Source organism: Conger conger, chromosome 16 (genome assembly GCF_963514075.1).
Source record: "Conger conger chromosome 16, fConCon1.1, whole genome shotgun sequence".
In the NCBI taxonomy this organism is placed as follows: domain Eukaryota; kingdom Metazoa; phylum Chordata; class Actinopteri; order Anguilliformes; family Congridae; genus Conger; species Conger conger.
Genome location: NC_083775.1, coordinates 23912251 through 23938113, shown reverse-complemented (window position 1 = coordinate 23938113; position 25863 = coordinate 23912251). Strand labels below are relative to the sequence as shown.

At 46.2% G+C, this 25863-nt stretch overlaps 1 protein-coding gene across 1 annotated transcript in view; it reads right to left on the bottom strand.

Annotated features, from left to right (window-relative positions):
• Positions 1-25863, bottom strand: part of grid2ipa (glutamate receptor, ionotropic, delta 2 (Grid2) interacting protein, a) — a 44472-nt gene that overhangs the window by 2881 nt on the left and 15728 nt on the right. The window contains exons 6-24 of the mRNA XM_061223314.1: positions 18343-18630; positions 16064-16149; positions 14139-14208; positions 13191-13490; positions 12549-12700; positions 10932-11057; positions 9223-9329; positions 8827-8986; positions 8378-8676; positions 7649-7955; positions 5631-5773; positions 5236-5323; positions 3980-4060; positions 3195-3391; positions 2502-2657; positions 1187-1273; positions 862-991; positions 538-656; positions 105-269 (exon numbers count right to left, since the gene is read on the bottom strand). Of these exons, the coding sequence (XP_061079298.1) occupies positions 105-269; positions 538-656; positions 862-991; positions 1187-1273; positions 2502-2657; positions 3195-3391; positions 3980-4060; positions 5236-5323; positions 5631-5773; positions 7649-7955; positions 8378-8676; positions 8827-8986; positions 9223-9329; positions 10932-11057; positions 12549-12700; positions 13191-13490; positions 14139-14208; positions 16064-16149; positions 18343-18630 (3061 nt within the window). The remainder of the gene's footprint in view (positions 1-104; positions 270-537; positions 657-861; positions 992-1186; positions 1274-2501; positions 2658-3194; positions 3392-3979; positions 4061-5235; positions 5324-5630; positions 5774-7648; positions 7956-8377; positions 8677-8826; positions 8987-9222; positions 9330-10931; positions 11058-12548; positions 12701-13190; positions 13491-14138; positions 14209-16063; positions 16150-18342; positions 18631-25863) is intronic.

Sequence of the window (25863 nt, the reverse complement as noted above, 5' to 3'; positions counted from 1 at the left end):
TGGTATTATTTTAAGTAACTGGCTGCATGCTTTCACCTGACCAGTGCCTGTTCTTACTCTGCCGTTTCCTTTTCTTTTCTTTGCCTCTGTGGCTCCTTGCTCACCTCAAACTTGCCGATGAATTCGGTGAAGATCCCGAAGAAGCTCTCGGTGGTGGTGGTCTTGCTGTCCTCTCCGAAGAAGGAGGCGGCCTTGCAGAACTCTCCCATGGCACTCTGCTGCAGAGACTCCAGGGCCTGCACGGCCGGGTGTGTGTTCTCCAGGAAGCCCTGACACACCGCCGTCAAGGAAACCCTGCCTGAGTGTGTGTGCGCGTGCGTATGCTCATTTCTAAGCGCAGAGGGCAAAGGGATAACAGCCCTTAACATAGACAAAACAAGGCATCTGACAAGCTTAAAGTTTGTAAATACTATGGGTTCATCTGGAGGCCAAAGGTCTGAGCTGAAGGTGCTGCTAGGGCAAACATGTGCTTTTATGCACTCATTAGTTTCTGCTTGTATGAAACAGACATGCGGGAGCGTTTGTTTGCAAGGATACGCTCATCACAGGAGCGAAGTGATCCTCGGCCGTGGCTGGCATCGTCTGACAGGCAGCTCTGATGTCACGGATGGTGGCCTGCAGATCGTTCAGGTCTGTGGTGATGGCTTTATGATTTACTGCGAGGAAACAGAGGGGTAAACAGGGCTTGGGTGGGGGGTTCAGGGATAAGGGTTCAGGGTGTGAGATTCAGGATATAGGGTTCAGGTTAAGGGGTCTGGGGGAGAGGGTTCAGGGTATAGGGTTCAGGTTAAGGGGTTTGGGTGCGGGATTCAGGATATAGGGCACAGGGTCTGGTATTCAGGGTGTGAGAGGCATGTTTACCTTTAGCAGCAAGTGATACAGTTGTCAGATCCTTGGCAAAACCCAGAACATTGGGAAAATGTTGGCTTAGGGATTTGATGAGGATGTGCAGGAAAGTGGACTTCCCATCCACTGTTTTCGTGGTGCTGAGCTGTGAGGGTGTGAAAACGGCATTGCAGTCACACGCTGATCAGACTACCTAAAGGTGACCGTTTCACCACAGCCACTGGTTGAACCGCTTGTGTTCTAACCAGGAGGAAAATGACACACAATGCTTGTTATTCTTGTGCGAACACAGAATACCTCTATGGGCACCTGTAATTGTGAAGTAACAGCGCTGACAAACCTCAGTGAGGAAGTTTATTTTGAAGCTTGTGGTCTTGTTGGTCTTCGGCTGACCGTTGTTGAGATAATTGCCCATGGCCAGAACAAACTGGAGAACAGGGGAGAACAAAAGTATCTAAGTGTAGGTGAGACCCAGCTAGGACAAGCAACAGAAGAGAGGAGCTCTGATTAGTTATGAGATAGTGACAACATGAAGCCCAGAATGGGTGGAGCTACTATGAGCGGTCAACCACTGACTCCAAGAAATGAAATGGTTTTGCTCTCCACAGCAGAACAATGATTTTTTTCAAATAAGTGAGTTACTGATAGAATACTGCATTCCATGTTTGGCTTAATTAAGCTTCACTCTCCCAAGGAAGAAGTACAAACAAGAAGCTTAGATACACTTTATGCAATCTCCAGAGAGATAATCCCGTAAAAACAAACTCTTGTTATGATGCTACAGTAAATGGCTATTTACAACAAACACAGCTACGTCTGTTCTAGTCTTGAACAGGCTTCAGTATGAAATGGGACTAGAGCTGTGTGGGCAAATCATTCCATGCATTTCAAGAGTGACGAAGGCATGTGACACATTTACTGATATCTGTTGACATGCTCCTTGAACCAAAATGATAAAGACCGCATGAATACCTCATGGCGAGCAAGAGCTCCTTCCTATCTGTTTTCCTTTTTATGAGTCACATAGGGAAATGTGAGGGATGCTTCATCCCCAAAATAGATCTTTACCGGCCCACATTTTCATTTTTTATTGTGATTCTTGACAATGAAGTGTTTGGATTCCATAAAGCACACTGTGAAAAACTGTCAAAGGTATATCAACAGACAATGAAATAAGAGTGACTTGATTTGGTTGCTTGTATTGTACTGCAATTGTCATGTTGTGCAAATAATATTTATCTCTGCATAAAAATTTTTCGGAACTGAAACAGAGGGGGAGAAAGAGGCCATATAGACAGGGAAGAGAGACAATATAGACTGAGGGGGACAGAGAGGCCCTATAGACATAGGCGGAGAGAGACCCTATGGACAGAGGGGAGAGAGACCCTATAGACATAGGGGGAGAGAGACCCTATAGACATAGGGGGGAAAGACCCTATAGACAGAGAGGGAGAGAGACCCTATAGACAGAGGGGAGAGAGACCCTATAGACAGAGAGGGAGAGAGACCCTATAGACAGAGGGGGGAGAGACCCTATAGACAGAGGGGAGAGACCCTATAGACAGAGGGGAGAGAGACCCTATAGACAGAGGGGAGAGAGACACTTTAGACAGAGGGGGAGAGAGAGGCCATATAGACATGGATATTGTGCGTACCTCCAGAATCTTGGCCAGTTTCTTACTGGTCTGAAGCTCCAGGGAGGCATTGTAGATGCACTCGTAGCCGGCCTTCATCTCCTCCAGCTTCTCCTGCAGAGTGATCTTATAGTGCAGGCTCCGCAGCCGAGTTTTATACTCCGGCACAGACAGCATCTGGAGATGCACACACACAGCATGAACACACAGACACATAAACACACACACACACACACACACACACACACACCATGAGCACAGACACATAAACAAACACACACATCATGAACACACAGACACATAAACAAACACATACACACACACACACACACACACACACACACCATGAGCACAGACACATAAACATACACATACACACACACACACACACACCATGAGCACAGACACATAAACACACACGCACACACACCATGAGCACAGACACATAAACACACACGCACACACACCATGAGCACTCAGCCACATAAACATGCACACACACACACACACACACACAGCATGAGCACACAGACACATAAACACACACACACACACACCATGAGTACTCAGCCACATAAACACACACACACAGCATGAGCACACAGGCACATAAACACATAAACACACACACACACACACACACACCATGAGCACACAGACACATAAAAACGCACACACCACGCCTGGTCAAACGGTGTGAACAGGCGGCCCCACCTGCAGGACGAACTGGTCGGGCTCGCTGAGTTTGTGTGGCTCCTGGCGGTGCTGCTCGTACTGCTTGACCTCGTCCTCGTCAGGCGAGTACAGGAGCAGCTGCTTCAGGTGGGCGGGCTCCAGGCGCTCCACGCTCATGCTCATCAGCGCCTGCCGCAGCTCCGCGGGGGACAGCTTCAGGTGCGCAATCAGGATGGCTGTGGGGTCAGAGGTCACGGAGTCAGAGCGGTCATGCCGCGTTCACGTCGTGTTGGAATCACCGGAATTACCACCGCTCGACTGGGGAAAAACTGTTCATGTCAACCACGCAGCAATTTCCGTAAAACTATGAAAGTCACGTGAATGCAGCAGGAGAAATGGCTTCCATGACCAACATAGCTTTGTTGAAATCTTTCATTTTGATTAAATTTCTGCACATTCTTCTGAAGTGGTCTAGCTGATGGAATGGTTCTGCCTGTAAAATACATGTCATTTGGGATTACCCACTTTAGCATTTCCAGTTAAGGCACCACCTGTTAAATCTTCACATCTAAAATAAAAGCTTAGCACAGAGATAAGCTGATGGCCATGCATTAAATGTAACGCTGCCTAAATGGTTTCACATCTCACAAAGTGTAACTTTCCAGCAGCTACAGCAAGAGAGCTGGGGTAAGAACTATTACACACACATTATAAACACAAACAAAAAAGATAAGAGAAAGTGGCCAATTAAGTCACAAATTGCTGTGACTTACTCAAGGGGTCAGAGATCAAGGGTCAAAGACAATGGTTTCAGACATACTCACAAGTGTTGTAGGCTTTTTTGTGTGAGAGGATCTCGACCACATCTTTCTTTTTGAAAGTCTCGAGCTGGGGGGCTGTTGGCTCTGGAAGAGAGACTAACACATTAAAGCACCTAGTGAGGATGTGCTCTTCCACCTCCGGCACACGCACACACACACACACACACACACTCACACCCGCACGCACGCACACACACTCACACGCACACACACACTCACGCACGCGCACACACACTCACGCGCACACACTCACACACCCACACACACACATGCGCGCGCATGCACGCACACGTGCACACACACACACATACACACCCACGCACACACACACACACACACACACACACACACACACCCATGCGCACACACACACACACTCACACACTCACACACACACGCACCCACGCGCACACACACACACACATACACACCCACGCGCACACACACACACACACACACACACACACAAGCACCCACGCGCACACACACACACACACACGCACCCACACGCACACACACACGCAGACATGCACACACATGCATACACAGGCCTTTGCAAAGAGCAAGCGTCAACAGCCACCTAGCGAAGAATGGACGCTGCAACTTTTGGCACAGGAGAGAAAGTATGAAGTGCCAGGAAGATGGTGAGTGAGTGGACAGAGAAAAAAGAGGAAATGTAGGAAGAGGTAAAAGAAAGGGAAGGACAAACAGGAGGAGGATTAGAGAAAGAGGGAAAGTGACAGCGACAGAGGAAGAGAGATAACACAGGTAACTTCCAATATCTGTAAATTCAGTTTGGTTAGATTCCATTCAGTGCAATACAATGTATTAAAGTAAAGTGACATTCCTGTGTCTGCTGCTGTTAGAAGTGAGGAGTGACAGAAAAACCTGTAAAGTAGGTCAGAGAGATGCTTCCAGCTATGCTGCTGTTACCATTTGTCCAAGCCTGTCCCAAGATACATTAATCAAAAGCTATTTTAAGCTCTTGCCAGACTGTAAATATGGTTCAAGCTGCATTTGCAGCTACTGACCAATAGAGGGCTCTCTTACTCTCATATGCTGATGCATTACCATGGAGTGACATACATATAAGCTCAAATACATTCTCATTCTCAAGCTCATGCACACATATTCAGGTAGATTATATGATAGTACACACACTCAGATTTGTGTAAAGGCATAAGATGTTTAAGCATGCATGCGCACGCACACACGCGCAAACACACACACACACACACACACACACATTAATTACTCACTGGTACTTTTCTGTGTTCCAAAGTGGAGCTCAAGGTCCAGGTACTTCACCATATCACTCAGCTTTTCATAATCAGAGTCCTCACCCAGCTGTGAAAATGGTAGTACAACATAAACAACTGTAGTCAATTAGACAACATTAACACACAGTATCCTTCACTAATTAAGTTGTTGAAATAGTCCTGTGGATATGACTATGTTTATGTGTGGGTTTAATAGAAGCATTATGTTCACCTGTATAGATACCAGTCATGATACAGGGGTGGATCAATAAGCTATACCCTCACGTGCTACAGATACCTGTACTGTAGGTCGTTTGGGAAGTATGAAATGGTCGCTCACGCCCTCAGCTGAAATAGATATCTGTAGCGTGGCCGGTGTTGTCTGGTAGACTCACCTGTCCCCAGATAGTACCCTCAGAGTTCTCCACCTGCTCCCAGCGCAGACGCTTAACATTCATGTGGTTTGAGTCCGTGTTGGCAGGGCCGGGCAAGGGTGGCGCTTCACATGGTGGGAGGGGCGGAGGTGGTGGGGGATTGGTGGACTGGGACATCCGGTCAGAGGGGTGGGCTTGGCGTGAAGAGAATGCGGACTGCGGGTGCTCAGTTTGGTGACTGATTGGGCGAGTCTGGTGCATTTGCTGGAGTGGGTGGCCCTGTTGAGTGGGCTGAAGAGATAGGCGGCGTTGCTCAGTTTGGCGGGTTTGAATACTCTGTTCAACCTGGTGTGGCTGGTGCATTTGTTCGCCTTGTTGATTCTGACCAACCTGGCGAGCCCGAAGAGCCTGGTGAATCTGTAGCGCCTGTTGCTTGTGTTGAGCTTGGATAGCTTTGTGAGTTGGTTTAGTTTGGTGCATCTGCTGATGTGAATGGCTTTGAGAAGTGGGCTCAGGGGATGGGTGATGTTGATGAATTTGGTGAGCCTGATTAATCGGTTTAGTTTGCTGAGAATGGTGAGTTTGTTGCGTTTCATGGGAGTCCTGAACTTTAGGTACTTGTTCAGTTTGTCGTGCTTGGTGCATTTGCTGGAGTGGGTGGCCTTGCTGAGAGGGCTCAACAGAAGGGTGATGTTGGCGAGTAGGTTCAGGGGATGAATGACGTTGGTCAATCTGATGAGTGGGATGAATTGGTTGAATTTTCTGAGCTTGAGTTTGTTGAGCTTGGTGCATTTGTTCAGTCTGTTGAGCTTGGTGGGCTTGAGTTTGTTGAGCTTGTTGGACTTGTTGAGTTTGTTGAGCTTGTTGGACTTGCTGAGTTTGTTGGGCTTGGTGGACTTGGTGAGTTTGTTGAGCTTGTTGGACTTGTTGAGTTTGTTGAGCTTGTTGGACTTGCGGAGTTTGTTGGGCTTGGTGGAGTTGTTGAGTTTGTTGGGCTTGGTGGACTTGTTGAGTTTGTTGAGCTTGTTGGACTTGTTGAGTTTGTTGAGCTTGGTGAGCTTGCTGAGTTTGTTGAGCTTGTTGAGTTTGTTGAGCTTGGTGAGCTTGGTGAGCTTGTTGAGTTTTTTGAGCTTGGTGAGCTTGTTGAGTTTGCTGGGCTTGGTGAGCTTGGTGGGCTTGGTGCATTTGTTGAGTTTGTTGAGCTTGGTGAGCTTGTTGAGCTTGGTGAGCTTGGTGAGCTTGTTGAGCTTGGTGAGCTTGGTGAGCTTGTTGAGCTTGGTGAGCTTGTTGAGCTTGGTGAGCTTGTTGAGCTTGTTGAGTTTTTTGAGCTTGGTGAGCTTGTTGAGTTTGCTGGGCTTGGTGAGCTTGGTGGGCTTGGTGCATTTGTTGAGTTTGTTGAGCTTGGTGCATTTGTTGAATTTGTTGAGCTTGGCGCATTTGTTGAATTTGTTGAGCTTGGTGCATTTGCTGAATTTGTTGGGCTTGGTGCATTTGTTGAATTTGTTGAGCTTGGTGCATTTGTTGAGTTAATTGAGCTTGGTGGGCTTGGTGCATTTGCTGGAGAAGGCTTTGTCGCCTAGGTTCAGGAGACACATGATGTTGACCTTGTTGACTCTTCTGAGCTTCTGGGGCTTGTTGAGCTTGCTGAGCCTGGTACATTAATTTAGCTTGTTGAGCTTCATACATTTGTTGAGCTTGCTGAACCTGGTACATTAGTTTAGCTTGTTGAGCTTCATACATTTCTTGAGTTTGTTGAGCTTGGTGAATGTGCGGCTGAGGTTGCGAGGATTCAGGAGATGGCTCCCGCTGATGGCCCCCGTGGGGGTGCAGCTCCTGGAGAGGCCGTCCGGGCGAGGCAGGCTCCGGCGAAGGCCGTGCTGGGAGGGACTGGTGGCCTTGATGAGTCTGCTGAGTCTGGCTGTGTGTGGGTGGGGTCACAGGAAAGGGTGGGAGTGATTTGTGGGGGTGGTCGCTCAACAGCTCCTCCTTCGTGGGCGGGACCTTATGCAGGGACTGACGATGGGGCACAGAAGAACGGCGAGGTGGGGGAGGGGGCGGGACTGGGTGGGGGTGGCGCCGCTGGTACGGCAGGTGCATTCTCTGAGGGTGCTTGGGCTCAGGAGGGAGGATGCTAAGGGGAAGGGGAGGGTCGTTGAACATGAAGGGCGGAGGAGGAGGAGGGGTCTGAGGGGGCGGAGGGATGTGCTCAGAGCTGGAGGAGTAGGTGAGGGAGCTGGCGTCTCCACCCCCCCCACCCGCACTGCTGCTGTGGCACTCACTTGGGCTGCTAAGGTCACGTGACAGGAAGACCGCATCCTCGTCCTCATCCTCATCTTGGAAGCTCATCTGTGAGACGTTGGGAAAGTGTCATCATTATTTAGGTACTCAATTGTCTTTATTTGGCTCTTTGCCCAGCTAACTTAAACCATTGCCAAACATTGCCATACTTAAAAGATTGTAGTAATTATTAAAATAGATAATGCAGAAGAGAAACAAAATGGCAAATGTAAAGTGTATGGCATTTTTGGCTCAGTAAAAAAAAATGCAGTGGAGGGACTACTGGATGGCTTACTTGACCGACCGAGGCGTTCACAGCCTGATATGCAACACAACCTTGTATTTTCAGACTTTTTTATTTAGACCCATTCTCATATTCATCAGATATAGACAAATTCAGTGTATCAGAATGTCTGGAAAGCTTAACATTTCACAGACATTTCACATTTTTATCGGCCAAAAACCGTTAACTGCCGACTGAGGCATCCTACCTCCTCGTAGTCATTCTCAGGAGACAGGAAGTCATCGACAGAGGTGATGTGGTGGCCCAGCTGCTCGCTCAGGGCATCCAGGAACTTGTCAGTGTCGAGGCTTTGAGGCGGGCGGGAGAAGGTGAAGCGCTTCTTGCGGCGATATGAGGGGCTGGGGGGATAATCCAGGGGTGGGGGCGAGGGCGGGGGGCTGTCCAAACTGATGTAGGGGTTCAGTTCTCCACTCTGTGGGTAATACTGGTAGTGAGGGTCAGACAGATCCTCCTCCCAGGGCATGGGGGACCCCGAAATTTGACTACCTGGAAGGGGAGAGGAAACACACCATTGGCCAGCCTGCAATGCGTGTCTGTGTGTACCTACAAGTGCGCCGAGGTAGTTTGTATGTATGTAGGTGAGTATATGGTCAGGTGTGTGCGTGCATGAACATATGCAGGTGTGTGTTACTTTACCTGTATCAGTGTGCAAAGCTTCAGGGAGCATCAGGTCCTCAGGTTCCAGGTTATCGAGGGTGGGGTCAGGATCAGGGACAGGGCTGGGACGAATCTTCAGAGATTTTGACTTTCTTTTCCCTGCATACACACCCTCTAACTCTGCATACACTGCTGACAACTGTACACAGAAAGAGAGTCAGAGCATGTCACAAATTAGATTAAATGTATGTGTGAATGCAATTGGCAACCATGTTTTTGAACTTGACTGAATGTGTGGCTCTGGTACTTTAGGCCTGCACAATGGTTTCTGGTTTAGATTAAATACCCAAGTCCATGGAAGGTACAAAACGTAAGGTACACAAGTCACCCTGGATCATGACACTGGATGAGGCAAACTTTTTGAAGGGTACACACATTTGTCAGGTTTGGGGTCTCTGGGAGGGATGTCCCATCTCCAGACTGCCTCTCCCCGGGGGTCAGCCTCATCCCCATCCCCACTTCTGCTGGCTCCTGGTGTATTCCTGAAACAGACAAGAGTGGAAGCTGACCTGTAAACTGGCCTCAAAACAGTTAACACACAGTAGACACACACATGCACACACGGGCACACATACGCACACATACGCACACAGTAGACGCACACACGCACACAGTAGACACACACATACACACACAGTAGACACACACATACGCACACAGTAGACACACACATACGAACACACATACACATATACGCACATACGCACACATACACACAAATACGCACAGTAGACGCATACATGCGCACATATGCGCACATACACACAGTAGACGCATCTTGAAATGAAGTTTTTCCATCAAGTGTACTTTTTCCATCAAAATGAAATGTTATTAATGTCCACTACCAGTTGACCAGAATCTTCTTGTGTGATGAAAACTGAGGCACAGCTCACGCAGAAATATCTGAGCAATTTGGGAACATCTGTTCAAACAGTGTATGGCTGGGAACATTATAAAGAAAAATACCTGAAGCACTCGCCTCCGACCAAGGGAATAGTCTTGTGAGAGATTGTTTTGCCAAATAATCTCTAAAAGAGTCCTGGCGGTCAAACAAGTGTAACTGCTTGCCATGACCTTTTTGGTATGCAATTCTGTTCCCCATTTGTACACCATGAGAATGGTGTGGTAAGTATAAACATGACCTAGACTGATTTTATATTATGACATGGTAGTCTAATGTTTTGTCTACTTTGTCACTGTTATAAAAGATGACAGACTGTGGTGCTTCTTGTGCACAACACAGAGTGCAGTTTTGGAAGGTATTGTGTAAATGATAGCAGCTATTACAAAATCAATTACATCTCGATTATCTCCAGAGATAATCCTCCTCCCCCAAAAAAACTTTTCTCCAAACCTGATTTTGTGTCAGTGGAGAGTGCGAGTTAGTGGAGTTAACTCCATTAAAAACAGAGAGCTCATTTAAATAATTTCTCTGCAGGGGAAACACATGGGGAGCGAAAGCTCTCTGCTGTCTAATACCCAAGTTTATGAAACCCTGGAGACACACAAGCTGGATGGAAAACTGATGCTATCTTTCATGGTAATCTACAGCTCTTCTTCTTGCCACAGTCCAGCAATACAGAGCTGAGCGAGTACCTACTGTACAATTTTGTGCTGCTGCCAGTTTAACAAGGCTGGAGCTTAATGTTGACGCACATTCAAACTTCAACAGGAGAGATTAGTGAGCAAGTTAATGGTGAAGAAGGCAGCGGAGATTGAATTAGAGAGCTGAGAGTGAATAGGATAGATGAGAGTGATTGGGAGAGCAGAGAGTGAATACTGTCGGATAGTTGAATAGTGTAGGTGAATAGTATAGGTGAATAATATAGGTGAATAGTATAGGTGAATGATATAGGTGAGTAGTGTAGGTGAATAGTATAGGTGAATAATATAGGTGAATAGTATAGGTGAATAGGATAGGTGAATAGGATAGGTGAATAAAATAGGTGAATAATATAGGTGAATAGTGTAGGTGAATAGTATAGGTGAATAATATAGGTGAATAGTATAGGTGAATAGGATAGGTGAATAAAATAGGTGAATAGTATAGGTGAATAGTATAGGTGAGAGATGAGGAGGTGTACCCTTGCCCAGATGAGTGCCGATGATGCAGTCGTCGGAGCTGCGCCCCCTCACGCTGCTCCTGTAGGCGGTCCCAGTGACCCGCATGGAGCTGCTGCGCCGCTGAGGCTCCGGGCCGGGCTCAGGCTCTGCTGCTGCTGCTTAAACACAGAGCATACTGCTGCTGCTGCTTAAACACAGAGCATACTGCTGCTGCTGCTTAAACACAGAGCATACGGGCACCAGCACACAGCTGCTGCTGCTTAAACACAGAGCATACGGGTACCAGCACACTGCTGCTGCTGCTTAAACACAGAGCATACGGGTACCAGCACACTGCTGCTGCTGCTTAAACACAGAGCATACGGGTACCAGCACACAACGGCTTCAGAAAGTACTCACACCCCTTCACTTTATACACACTTTATTGTGTTGTAGATTTAGATTTAATTTGTAATGGATAAAATTGCCATTTTTGCCAGAAATCTACACTCAATAACCCGTAATGACAAAGTGAAAACATGCTTTTAGATATTTTTGCAAGTTTATTAAAGATGAAAACCTTAAATCTCTCATTTACATGAGTATGCCCACCCTTTCTTGTGGCACTCCAAATTGTGGTCAGGTGCATCCTGTTTGCGTTAATTATCCTTGAGATGTGCCTAGAACACCTGTGTATATAAGGTCCCACAATTCACACTGCATGACAGGACAAATTATGAAGCTATGAAGTCTCAGGAACTCTCCGTAGATCTCTGTGTTAGTTTTGTGGCAAGACATAGATGGGAGATGGGAGATGCCTCTAATGTCAAACGGAAAGGACGGAGGAAAAAGATTCTCTGGTCTGATGAGACAAACAGGCACTGCTCATCATCTGGCTTATACCATCCCTACGGTGAAACATGGTGGTGGCCATGCTTCACCGAGTTCACTGAGCCTGGTACATTAGTTTAGCTTGTTGAGCTTCATACATTTGTTGAGCTTGCTGAACCTGGTACATTAGTTTAGCTTAGAGTGCTTCTCAGCGGCAGGGACAGGGAGACTGGTCAGAATTGAGAGAAGGATGAATGCAGTCAAGTAGAGAGAGGTCCTTGAAGAAAACCTGCTCCAACCTGCTCCAGCGACCTCAGACTGGAGCGACAGTTCACCTTTTAGCATGACAATGACCCGAAGCCTACAGCCAAGACAACCCTGGAGTGGCTTCAGGACAGGTCTCTGACTGACGGCCAGCCAAATCCCAGACTTAAGCCCCATAGAACATCTGTGGAGAGACCTGAAGATGCCAGTTCACATAAGCTTCCCATCTAATCTGGTGGAGTTTGAGAGATCTGCCCGGAAGAATGGGATTAACTGCCAGAATACAGGTATGCAAAGCTTGTAGAGACTTACCAAAGAAGAGTTGAAGCTGTAATTCAAGCCAAAGGGGCTTCTACAAATGACTGAATTAAGGGTCTGAATACTTGTAAAAATGAGAGATTTCAGGTTGAGATTTTCATTATGGGTTACAGAGTGTATAATGATGGGCAAAATGGCTATTTTATCCATTTAAAATGAAATCTACAGCACAATAAAGTGTGCAAAAAGTGAAGGGGTCTGAATACTTTCTGAAGCATCTGTATGGATCTCCAGGGGGAGCCCACCTGTGGCCCGGTAACCCAGGAAGCGGGAGATCTTGCTCTGGCAATGCTCCTGCTCCTCATAGGTCAGCAGCTGGTAGACGAACTGCCAGATCACCTGCTTGGCTGGTGTATCCAGCAGCAGGAAAACATCCACAATGAGGGCGTCCAAGTTCCTGGCCAATCACAGAAGAGTAGTGTGACCTTTCCCACCAATCCAGAGAGAGGCTGCTCAGAGTAATGAACAAATCTAAACCATTGAAATCAGATGGTCAACTTTCCATTCTCTACTGCCTAATTGCGGGAAGGGCCAAGAATATATTAATTAAGAGGACCTCCAGCAGCCACTGACCATGCCTATCCTATTCAAAGATGCACTCATCTGCAATGTTTAAATTTCAATAGTAAAGAAAATATTGAGATTGTGTCAATGAGTTATTCACAAAAAACATTTAGCACATTCAATTTAACCTGCATTAAACCTGCATTAAATTCTGTTTCCAGTTCCCTCTTTAACTGTAATCATGAGTTGACAAGCACTACATATAAATGCAATGTGTCTCATCTGATTGGTTAGCAGTGTTAGCAGCTGGAAGGCATGTTGTGTACGCTCCTGACTGGTTAGCAGTGCTGGAAGGCGGGTTGTGTAACCTCCTCATTGGTTACCGTTGCTGGAAGAAGGCCTGCAGGGCCTTGCAGATGGCGTAGCGCTCACTGTGGGTGAGCAGATGCTCCAGCATCTGGGCGAAGGTCAGGCCGTTGACGCGAATGCTGGGTGGGAGGATCTCGGCCACCCATTGGAGGGACGTCAGCACCGGGGAGCGCTTGGCTGCGGCTGGGGAGACGTGCCTCTCAGCTGGCTCCATCTCCACCAGGGGGAAGCCCATCAACCCATCTTCCACCAGCAGAGTGGGCATGGCACCACTGCCCTGCAGCATTGACACCACCTTCTCATGGGGGCATGTCCTACAGGCACATTCACATACATTCACACACATGCACACACATACGCACACACATGCACACACATGCACACACACACACACACACATACAAAGGGACAGACAAACAGACAGACATACACTCATTTTCAGGTCATTGCATAAAGAAAATGGTTTTCTGAGCAGCCCTTGATGGACCTTGAATTTTGACCTGTTCATATGTGGTCTCCATTTGATGGCCTACTTTATATGCAAAACCAAGGCCAGGAAACATCCTACTTTTACTCTCATTTGAATTGAAATTGAATGAAGCCATTTTTCATCATCAGGGCTCCACCTCCTATGGGCTTTTCCTTTTTTAACTTGCACTGCACCTGTTGGATCACTAACTGCCAAACCCACACAGGACACAGCCATTTCAATCACCTTTGTCTCATTCCTATACTATTAACTATACAGCAAACTAAATAAAACAGTCTGATAATGACAATGCTATAATGTTTGAGCTAGCCACATGGGGGACTTGAATGTAACCTGTGGACATAACATAGTACTCATGGACCAAATTAGCATACGGTTCATATTCTTGCAGGAGTGATTGGCTATAGCAAGTAAATGCAATTGTCTGGGAGAACTTGTGATTGGAGTGACCGGTTCTGGTTCTGGTCCATACCGCATGTCCAATCCATTGAGAAAAAGGATGCGGTCTCCAGGTTTCAGGCCAGCCTTGTCTGCCGGGCTTCCTGAGATATGAGAGCAAGAGAGATAGAGAGAGAGAGAGAGGGAGAGCAAGAAAGAGTGAGGGAGCGAGAGAGCCCAGTAAACATTTTTGTGGTGAAAAGGTTGGCAAAAAGTGGTCTTGCAATTCAAGTAAAAACCTGCTGGTATTTAGTTTTTAGTTTAAGTTTTGTAGCCAACTAGGACATAATCAGACTATATCTGGGTAAAACCAGAGCTATATTGGGGTTAACCTAGTCTGGTTATGTCAAAACGTCTCTCAACCAGATTTCCGCCCCTCTAGATTCAGGAGTTTGCTCAGGGTGGAGAGAGAGGGAGAGAGAGAGGGAGGGAGAGAGAGAGGGAGAGAGAGGGAAAGAGAGATAAATTTACACTACACACTGAAACTGCATCTACAGAAAGTCAATTTCTGGCATAATGTGTGTACGTAACCCATTCATTACATTACATTACATTACATTACATGGCATTTAGCAGATGCTCTTATCCAGAGCGACGTACAACAAAGTGCAAATCAAACACAAGAACAAGTGCAAAAGTGGACCTGAGAGGACAGTACAGTTCCGAGTCCTAGTGTAAACATACAGAAATTCAGAACCCTTGAAGAGTACAATCAACTTTCAAACTAGCATACCACAGTTGGCAGTGCCTCAGTAACCCACTCATTCCCATGTAGCTCTCTTCCTCTGATCAGTCTCTCTCTCTCTCTCTCTCTCACTCTCTCTCTCTCTTTCGAGTGTGGGTTGGTGCTGTCTGGTGTCAAGCTTGAGGTCGGGCCACAAACATCACCTCCCTCCACCGGCTGCTCTGATTTGGATGAGCAACCCCCTACCGCAGAACCCTTACAGGAATGGAATATACTACAATGCAGTGAGATAATTTTTTATCGCCAACTTTGAAAGACACTGAAAAACATGGAGGCAGGAAAAGGCAAATGCATAACTATCTGACATTTCATATGCTATTTCACACATTTTTGTCAATTCCTATAAGGGAAAACAAAGTGCCTCAGTAACCCACTCATCTCTGCCTCCCCCATAAGCAATTCTATGAACAACAAAACATCACAAGTGAATCCTTAACACTTTCACCCACAAGCTGACATATATCCATGTACCCTGAAGGATAGTAGGGAGTATAGTGTACAGTGAGGGAGCCCATGATAAACTCTCTAAATAGACGCAGGGCATCTGCAGGTTATGCATAAGTGAATAAATCTGTCTGCTGACAGATGGATGAATACGTGGCACTCCGATGACTCACCATCTCCACATGTCAGAATCACAAATGGCACCCGCTGAAACCAACATTAATCTTTAGAACAGTTTCTACACACATGCAAATTGATCACTTATGTAATGGGATAAAGGGAAACGTGTAAAAAGAAACTGAAAATAATGCTAAGCGCATAGTGGCTTCTAGTAAAACCTAAACTGGCTGAAGCCGACATTGTGTACAGTAGGGATCTCAGACTCCAATCCTAGAGGGGCACAATGTCTGCAGGCTTTTGTGTTTTCCTCAGCTGTCAGTTCAGATTTTGGATGTGTGGACCCTTATTGTGCCTGTTCCTTGTTGTTTTGTTTGTCTGTCCTCGACCAAGGACCACAATGGAAACAAGTCTGTGACTTTATTGTGTTTTTATCCTTGATGAAGTTTGAGATGCATGTCCTCTGTTCCATGTATTCTTGGAACTATACATTGAATAAAATCAATCAATCAATCAATAAGACAATTAATAAGAGCAGAAACAACGTGTAGCCTGAACAGGACCAGGTGTATCAAATAATGCAGTTGTACATGTTATACACTCCTAAAAGCTAGCGGGGCAATTGGCAGGGGCACTTGCTGTCGGAGCTGTACCTGGTATGACCGAGTCGATCCAGACTGGCGCGTGGCCTCGCAGAGTGAAGCCAAAACTCTTATTACCCTTGTACACTCGCACCGTCCTGTCAGGGGAGAGAGGGGCATTAGATAGGAGAGAGACTGGAACCACCTCACGCAACAATATCATCTGAAACGCAGAAACACCAATCACATCTGCTATCCTGGATTCTACACACTTTAAGTAGCTGAGAGATTAAAACCTGTTGAAAAGCATATTGGTCTCATTTTATAGGTCACTCTCTTGAAAAACAGATTTCTAATCTCAATGAGACCAACGAGGTTAAATAAAGGTAAAATAAAACATGGGCCATGGTCATCAAAGGCATGAGGTTGCATGTGTTACATTGAAAGACCCCCACTGAGATGCGTAACCTGCATTGGCATATTAGGCTGAACCCAAATGACTCCCTGTGATGAAGCCTGTTCATTGAATTTGAATTCCAATATCAATATTCTTCATGTATAAATAGCCTGTCACTCAACAAACCAGTGAATTACTTTTTTCTGACTTCACAGTCTAAAGCGACTGCATTTATTTATAGATAAAAAGGGCAATATTTAACATTTAAAAATGCCATAAAATTTAATATGGGAAAAAAAAGAAAGAAACAGGGGTCCCCTGGAGAGTCCAAGGACCTCCGGTAGTCTGCTTAGGGGTTCAAACCGCTTAAAAAATATAGAAAGGGTAGAAAAGCATTTTTTTTGGATAAAATAAACCTGGTCTGGTTTACACAACATTAGCTACATGGTGCTGATCACCGCAATAATTCAAAATCTATATTTTAATACGCAACTATGTGTCTCACAAATATCTGTGATATTATGTAACCACAATCTTTATAAGAGAGATGAAACCCCGGGAGTGGGTGGGACATTATGATGTGCATCACACAAAGTCATCCATTCATGTCTATTTATGCCCCATTGGAGAGCTGTCATTGGTCAAGCCTTTTAGGGCACAATGTACCACAATGTAACTGCCTCCATACTCAAAATCATCACACATCAGACCAAGACCAGGCGGGAAGTCCTCTCAGCTCTGCAGCCACACACACACACACACTCACACACACACACACACTCGCGCACACACTCACACACGCACACTCACGCACACTCACGCACACATGCGTAGGCACGCAAGGAAACACTCATTCACACATCCTCCACTTCCCCCGGCATCTGCGGGGTTTCCACGGCAACTCCCCCGGGTGACATGAACACAAGGAGAAGTTGGGCGTGATGTCAGTTGGGCTTGAATGCCTGCTTTCGCACGTCTCTGTGCTGCTTACACTGAATAATCAAATCAGCTAAAATGTGTTTCTACGATGAAGGCAAGAACCGATTCAGCACATCGGTCAACATCTCACGCTCGCCCCCTAGAGGCACAAACGCTATTACGACTCTTAGATTACAAGGGAGCCCCGCTGAGGCAGTGTGCAAGTCTGAGTGAAGGTGAGTGAGTGTGAGAGTGAGAAAGTGAATGACTGAAGGTGAGTGAGTGAGAGAGTGAAGGTGAGTAAGAGAGAAAGTGTATGAGTGAGAAAGTGAATGAGTGAAGGTGAGAGAGTGAGTGAGTGAGAAAGTGAATGAGTGAAAGTGAGTGAGAGAGTGAGAAAGTGTAAGAGTGAGAAAGTGAGTGAGTGTAAGAGTGAGAAAGTGAATGAGTGAAAGTGAGTGAGTGAGTGAGAAAGTGAATGAGTGAAGGTGAGTGAGTGTATGAGTGAGAAAGTGAATGAGTGAAGGTGAGTGAGTGTATGAGTGAGAAAGTAACCTGAGCATATTCAGGGCTGTTTTCCCCTGTCAGAGCCCGAGGTGACAGGCTCTTGCGCTGTAATGGGACACTTTCAGCTCTGCTCCTACAAAACCTCCCTCAGGAACAATAAACAGCAGCTCAGCTATCTCCACAAAGGGACAACCATTCAGAGGGACGTGAGAAACAGACTGAACCCCACGGGCAATACCTGACTTTGGATTTAACTCAATCGGGCAAACATTTTCCCGCAGGAAAATAACGGTGTGAATCCATCTCTCCCTAACTTCAGTTCAAGAGAACACGAAAGGTTTATAAAAAAGCATTCTATCTAGTACATTAACACTGAACATCATGCTCTGTACTTCAAATACTATAGTAAGCATAGGAGATGAAAGCAAAAGAAAGTGCTCTATATTGTATCAGAGGGTATTGCCCGCACTCTTGTGTGAAATGAAAGGGGGTGATTTTAGATGGCCGGGGGGGGGGTTGGGTCACTGACCTGCAGCCAGAGGCGGGAGGGGCCAGAGCAGAGGAGTGTCCGGCGATGAGGGATGTTGTTTTCCGGAGACCTCGCGCTGGCGGGACGATGCCGGACTCCCCGGCGGTGCGGGGCACGGAGCTGGCCCGGGTGGAGACCAGCAGGCGCTGCGGGTTCCCCTCGCTGCGGCTCCTCCTCAGCCGGTTCCGGCCCAGATCGCTCAGGCTCTTCCCCTTACGGATCCGGCCCACCAGGCTCTGCGCCACCACCTCGTCGAAGCGCTCCCGGTGCTTCCGCGGGATGAAGATCCTGGAGAACATCGCACGGCCACCAGGGGGCGTCAGAGACACGGGGGAAAACCCATTCCTCTAAACAGGGGGGCTAGGAGTGGGGCTTTGGGGCTACCCAAAATCTATCTCCAAAGAGAACAATTTTTTTTTTTTTTTTATGTGAATGCGAGATGCTGTGAAGGACGATGCCTGAGCACGCGTCTAAAACATCGCAGAATGCAGCCGGCCTGCAGCGGGACTAAAGTTCAGAATAAAAAGCCTTAAAAAGAGAAGGAAAGTCAAAAAGACGAGCGCAGCATCACAAAGTCCCGGAGGCGCTGAATATCATCCGCTGAAGCCGCCGCAGTAACTTTGAGTCTGAGCCGCCGTGCAGGCGCGTGTCACAGCTCCGCGCTCCGCAGTCCCACGGACGAGCTGGAGAGCAGCGCATCCCAGAGGAAACTGCCGCGCGACTCGCACCCGCCGCCCACCCAGCCCAGCGGAGCCCGGACTGAGGGGAGAGGGAGAGGGAGGGAGAGAGAGAGGGAAGAGGAGAGATAGACAGAACTGGAGACGGAGGGATACGCGCTCCAGGTGGGGAAGCTGAGGAGCAGTGACAGCCCCCCACAGAGGGAGAGCGTGGTATCGCACACACCCACCTGCGGGCTCAGCCGCACGTTCTCCCCCTCCCCCTTTTCTCTCTCTCTCCATCGCTCTCACTCCCTCTCTCGCTCTTTCCCACAGCGCCCTCTCCATACCCATCTCTTCTCTTTCTTCATTTCAAACTACCTGCGTCACGCCGTCCGTTTCCCTCTCTGTTATACTCGGTCCAAACTCGCTCACCCCCTCCTCGAACACTCTCTCAAACTTTCTAAGCATCCCTCCTCTCTCCATCTTTCGCTTCCACCTGTCTTCCACCGCCTCCCTGTATTAAAATAAAGGAGCTCCTTTGGTACAAAATAAAACAAGTTTATGCAGCCGAAAAACATTGTAAAACAAGATGAACACCCGTCTACTTAATGGACTATAAATGGAAATGCACACAAGAACAAATTATAATATATGAGGATGTATTATCAAGATTTATTACCCAAAAATGGGGACTACAAATGAAATTGAAACTGCAATAACCTTAAAATATGTCACTCAGGTGAAATACTCTTTCAGGCTGAAGCGTGTTTCCTCTCCTCCCATACTCAGTGTTGATCCCTCTTACTCTCTCCCCATCTGCCCTGATCCCTTCCCTCACTCCCTCACAGTGGTGATTTTCTGCATGCCCAGCTACACCAGAGTGAGAAAAACCCAAGAAGTTTGAAGGGAAATGCAGCAATTCACAATCCGCTTTTCGTATTTTTGTTTTTTTTCTGCTTGTGCATCGGTAGTCTCGGTCTCCAAGACTTTGACAGGAAGCACATTGCAGCCCCTCTTGTCTCTGAGGCTAGATATAGGGGCGCCTCCTCTATATGTGACAAATTTAGGACGCGTGGGATGAATGAATGAGAATATCTTTGGGAGAATGTTTAACCCTCATGCTGCCAGCAGGTGGAGCCAGGGTTCAAACAGATGTGGTCCGTCAGTGTCCACTGGGCCAAAACACAACGAGTTTCATCACCGCCCCTATTTCAGAATGCCTCTGATTTTACAGTCAGGCTGACAGAAGAAGGTGTTTATCTGCCACCCCCCGCCCCCACTTATGGAAATGAATACACAGAAATAGAACCTCATCAAAAAAAGATTGCAGTTAAACGAGTTACTACCGTTTCCTCATATTGCAGTACATCACCATATTTACTACATGTTGCAGGCCGTACCATCACTGCACTTATCAGTGAGGTGTCCTGCATATCAAGCGATCACAAAAGTGCTGTTTAGGTGTCCTGGAAGTCCATGGAAGCCCTGTTGCAACTCTAGACCCTCAGGTGGAACGCTACTGTTATACCCTTGAGCAATGCATGACCTGAATTTCTCCAGTAAACATGCAGCAGTATAAAGGGGTTATCGGTAAATAGAATGCAAGCTGTAGAAAGTGTCAGTTAAATGCCTAAAATATAAAAAGGCCCCAATCTCATGTATGATTGTGGGCTAGGGGCTGGCATCGGTCTCACTGATGATACAATTTCTACACTGCATGTGCCAGTATCACTTCCTTATAGTATGTTCAAACTATTCCCAAATTACTGGATCTCTGTGCCTCAGTACTTTTGAGGAACTGTTTTTGCCATCTTGGATGAGCAGTTGGATATGAAACTAGAGAGGAGCCGACATACCACACAGCCAGGCAGCGACACAGGAGAGGAAACAGGCCGTGAGAGATTGGAGCAGCTGCAGCTGCCAAGAGCTTTAACTCTAGATTGCAGACGTTTCAATTTTGGTGTACAATTTACAAAAGTTTCAGTTAAAGGAGGTAAAATGATATTAATCCAAATACAGGTAAGGTACAATCCATATACGACTGGTTGTAAGGCCATGAACCTAAGTCCAGAAGACATGATAGGCAAAGTCTGCAACTACCGAGACAAATACTAATTCAAAAGTCATAGATTAAGGTACAAAATACAAGGGGCTAAAGATAGACAAGTTAAAAAAAAGTGACAATAGATTCGGGGACTCCCACAAAGGAGTATAGCGTGAAGGGCAGCGAGTGAGGCATTTTTATGGGGATGGGGAGGTCATTCCACCACTGGGGAGCTAGGGTGGAGAAGGTCCGGAGTCGGAGCACGCAAGAGCCATTCCCACGGCTGTGGCAGCAGAGCAGAGTGATCAGGCTGGAGTGTAGGGCTGAATTATGTCCTGTAGGTAGGGAGAGGCTATCTTGTTGGCTGCAGCATAGGCCAGAACTTAGAATCTGATCCTGGCAGCAACTGGTAGCCAGTGGAGTAACTTTAGCAGGGGCATGACGTGTGAAAACTTCAGAAGGTTGAAGACGAGTCGGGCTGCCGCATTCTGGATGAGCTGTAGCGGCTGGATGGTGTAGGCTGGCAGACTTGCAAATAAGGACTCGCAGTAATCTATTCAGGAGATTACCATAGCCTGGACAAGTATCTGTGTGGTGTATGTGGCCAGGTATGGTTGGACCTTCCTAATGTTATACAGAAGGAATCCGCAGGACAGAGATGTTGCATGTAGCAGAAACTAGTCTCCTGTTATATTAAATTACGCATGTTAAAACCCAACATGATACATTTGCAAGGTTTAATATTAGCAAACAATGTGGAATTTGTGGTTGCATAGGTATAATATGCATCAAAACAGATTATTTTTAATTATCTACAATAACTACAGTTATCTACAGAGATCCAACAATGAGTCTAGCCTATTCATTGACAATCAGCTATGTAAAAAACTTTTTTTTACATAGCTGATTGTGATATACATGCTCTGAGATTGCACACCGATTTCTGCTTCTACCGGTAGCATTGAAATTTGTACCTAACGATGACTGTTCTGGGGATAAAAGTGAAAGTATATCATGTTGTCTCCCAATCAAAAATGACATGGCCTGTGCGGATCTGTCAAGGAACTGCCAGCGAGACGCACAGCTCCCCATAACAAGCTCCTATTGTGGAGGTCTCCATGGAAACTGAATGGTGTCAATCAGAAAAGGATTAAGCAGGTCACTGAGCGTGAATCAAAGCTGACGCATATCTTCTTATCTATACCACTCACTGTTGTGGGGAGAACTGTCATTTCTGTGGGGACACTGATTTTGCAGTAACTCTTCAAGTTGCTTCCTGTTGCCACCTCGAGGCCAATCGAAGCATAGCCAAAAAATTTTTTTCAAAAATGAAAGCTAGGTCAAAGAAAGGGACCTTGGTGAAACCACAAGTACAAGGGTAAAGGGGAGTCCTTGCTCCCTGAAACCTTGTTTGATGAGTTAAATTTTTCAAAGAGGCTCTGCCTTGTATTTCCCCCACTTTCCCTCCGTGGGTGACCCAACCACACTCAATGTGCCACACCACCCCGCCTCCTAGAATTCTGGGTCAGTGCCGAAAGCAGCGTTGCCGCTGCACCAGTTCCGTCTCCAAACCTCGCTCCTTCAGGTCAGCTCATCCGGAATTAGCATCAGTACCCTCAATACAAGGATGGCTGTTTTCTAGTGCACAGAGACACCATAAACAGGACTCCGTACACATAATTAGAATTCGAGTGAATTAGAGTTGCATTATTTTTTAGCTGAGGGAAGCAGAAACACTGCTTCAATTGACCCAGAATGACAAATACAGTAAATGCTGGAATGGGTTCAGTAAATGAGTGAAGGCACAGACACATGGATAACATCGGGATTGCGCTACCCGTACAATTGTGCTTTGTGGATAAGGGCATGGTCATCTTGAAAGACACCTGTCACACGGAGTGAGAGAGAATGCCCACACCTTCATGGGTTCCAGGCAAAAATAATAAATTAACACAATAAACTAAAATAACAAAGGCAAAATTAATCAAAACCCGCACAGCAGCTTTTCAGCTTGGCATTTTCTCTGGCTCCATGCACACAGCTCTCTCTCTCTCTCTGGCTCCATGCACCCAGCTCTCTCTCTCTGGTGACGTTACAGTTCCCCAGTCTCAAACGCCTACTGTGGAAGGCAGCACACTTTTAAAATCGGACCGATTCGTAATGCCTTCCAGGTGTGTGCCTACTTAACCAGTCCTCCCAAAAAACAAAGCCCAGTTGCCACAACACCACTCTCCAGAATGACAGGAAATAGGGTTTTGGCTTTACTGGGTCTCTTCAGGATGCAACTTCCTGAATATTAAATCTGCTCTTTTCGAAATAAAAATAAGGGCAACGATGCCTTGTTTTAACACACGCAAACTGGCGTGATTCTGTTGGGAAGCCTTTACATAGAAACACCTTAGATAAAATATCAAAAGTATCAGCGTAGCTGTACAAAATAATCAGTGGCTTCACTCTGATTACAAGGCAGATAACAAGGGTCCCATTGGCAGCAGAACTTCCAAAAGGCAAAGATGCATTTTAATGGCGGAATGTTCCTCTACTTCCTCCCCGTAGGTTCAAAATTGGAAGGATCAGAAGACTTTCAGCAGCACCTTTCAGAGAGCATCCGCTCTCAACATTTATAATAAAACTTTGGACATGCAATAATCATATTTTTCAGACACTTTCCAGGTGAAAAATTGGTATTTCACTCATTGAACTTCTGTCATATTTCAATGAGTGGGAAAGAAAGGAAAGTGAGGAAATAACACCCACACACTGCTGTAAATGTTTTGATATTTATTAAAGTGAGCCAGACAGACGATGTTTCCACCTGTTTGGTCTTTGTCAGATCAGGAAAGAAAGGGCATTATAGGATATCCAGTGACTGTTCTATATCTGCAGGCCACACTGTACTACAGGAGAGCCAGTGACTGTTTTACACTGTGCAGACCAAACTGTAATATAGGAGGGAGTTCAGGCTGTTCTGCATAGTCTGCATAGTGATCTGCATTGTGTATGAGTGGAGACTTCATACAGGTGCAGCCTGTTGCTCAGGTTTCTGGTCATGGAACATTTATTCTTCATGGAAAACAGAGTCATTTCTGACATTGTGGCTGAAGAGGGTAAATAAGAATGAAAGCATGAAAAATTAACAGGCTGCTAAAATTCTGGGATTGTAGGTGTGGTTGAAAAAGGTTAATCACCACTGATCTAAAATATAAAGTATTTTTTTAAGTATTGATATAGTATGCTGGTGTCGTGGAACCTGTTGTTTGAAATCATCAACAGGAAGTGAACTAACTTTATACAACTGTCTCTGTGATAATATGAGCGGCTTTCGGTGGGAATCATACTTCATATTACCAGTCAACCGATTGTCATCTGTGTGGGAGGCACTGGTTGCGAACTACTGCTTTTAAATTCTTGGGGAGGTATACAAAATCGACATGGACGTGGTCTGCAACCATGCCACACAACACCTACGTAGACCCAGTGTTATGTATACATAAAGAAACCAGGCTATGAATTTATGTAAACATAAAACAGCGCTTAGTGCTGCACAGAGCCGAGGCAAACTTGTCACTGAGTACAACTGGAGTCCTGTGGGTGCCTGCTGCTCGGGAGGAGCTATCACACAGTACAGATGCTTGTTTTTGGCCTCATTGTAAGGGAAAAAAACCCCCCAAAAAAAACAAAAAATATTGGATGCCGATTGCGTAAGTACCCTGCGATATGAGCAAATTTCCCCCATTTTATCGGAAATAAAAACTCCACCAATTCCTACTTTTAAAACTAATTTAGTTTCTGTGATGCCCCCAATTAGAAGGAGGTCGAGAGGAATCTAAAATTAAACGCGTGGGCAGGGGGCGGGGCTTTAAATCAAGGACAAATCCGCTTGCTGAATGACAACTGAGCTGAGGAACCTGACAAAGCCACGGCTCTCAAAGAGGCACGGAGTGAAACTGAAATGAAAATGACAAGAGAGTATCAATTGGAAAACCCATCAATGAAGCTTCACCATGTTACCATTTCATAAGCTTCATGTCAGTTTACTACGGAAACTTAGTGTGAAGGTTAGGCATTAACAGTAGGAGAGTGTGAACAGTGTGCAGTATTATCAAAACAAAGATGTGATATTCAACCTCCAACAGAAATTAAATTCCTTCTCTTGCTTATTTTTTCCACCAACAACAAAGATAACAGATTTACAAAAGGTGGGCTGTTCAAAACAGGGTCAAAGTGGAGAGGGCACTACAGACCAAGACTGCTCGGCCCAAAAGACCACGACCGGACAGTAACAGGACCGCGATTATTGCTTATTAAAGACCCCTCTCAAAAGGCAGTGAAATTCACACATTTCCCTTTGAATTTCATTAGCATCGATCCTGAACATTTTCCTTCACATTTTCTGCGGAAAATGAGAGGAGAGAGGACGACCACTGACAGAAAGGCCAGCTTCACGCGCATCCTGCTGTTTGTTTAACCTTTTCTACTGCTCTCCACTATGCAACAGATGCAAGAGTTTAAATCAAATAGGCTGTCTCAGCCAGTATCGCTTGTGGAGAAAGTTTCTGCGCCGTTTCAAACCTCAGCAACTAACAAACTGACTAAGTAACAACCAAGAAGAAAGTAGTCAACTAAGTAACATCCAAGCAGTTAGGAGACTGCAATTTCCACAATCGCTGCGCTAAATGGAAGAACATAGCGAAGAAAACTAGGCTATGAACAGTGAAGTCCCAGGAGCGAGGGAGCAGGCTGGGGCAGAGATCTTACCGAAAGTGCCTTGAGAAGCTCCTGTCCCGGCCCATGGCTTCGCCGGTCCAGTCCAGTCCG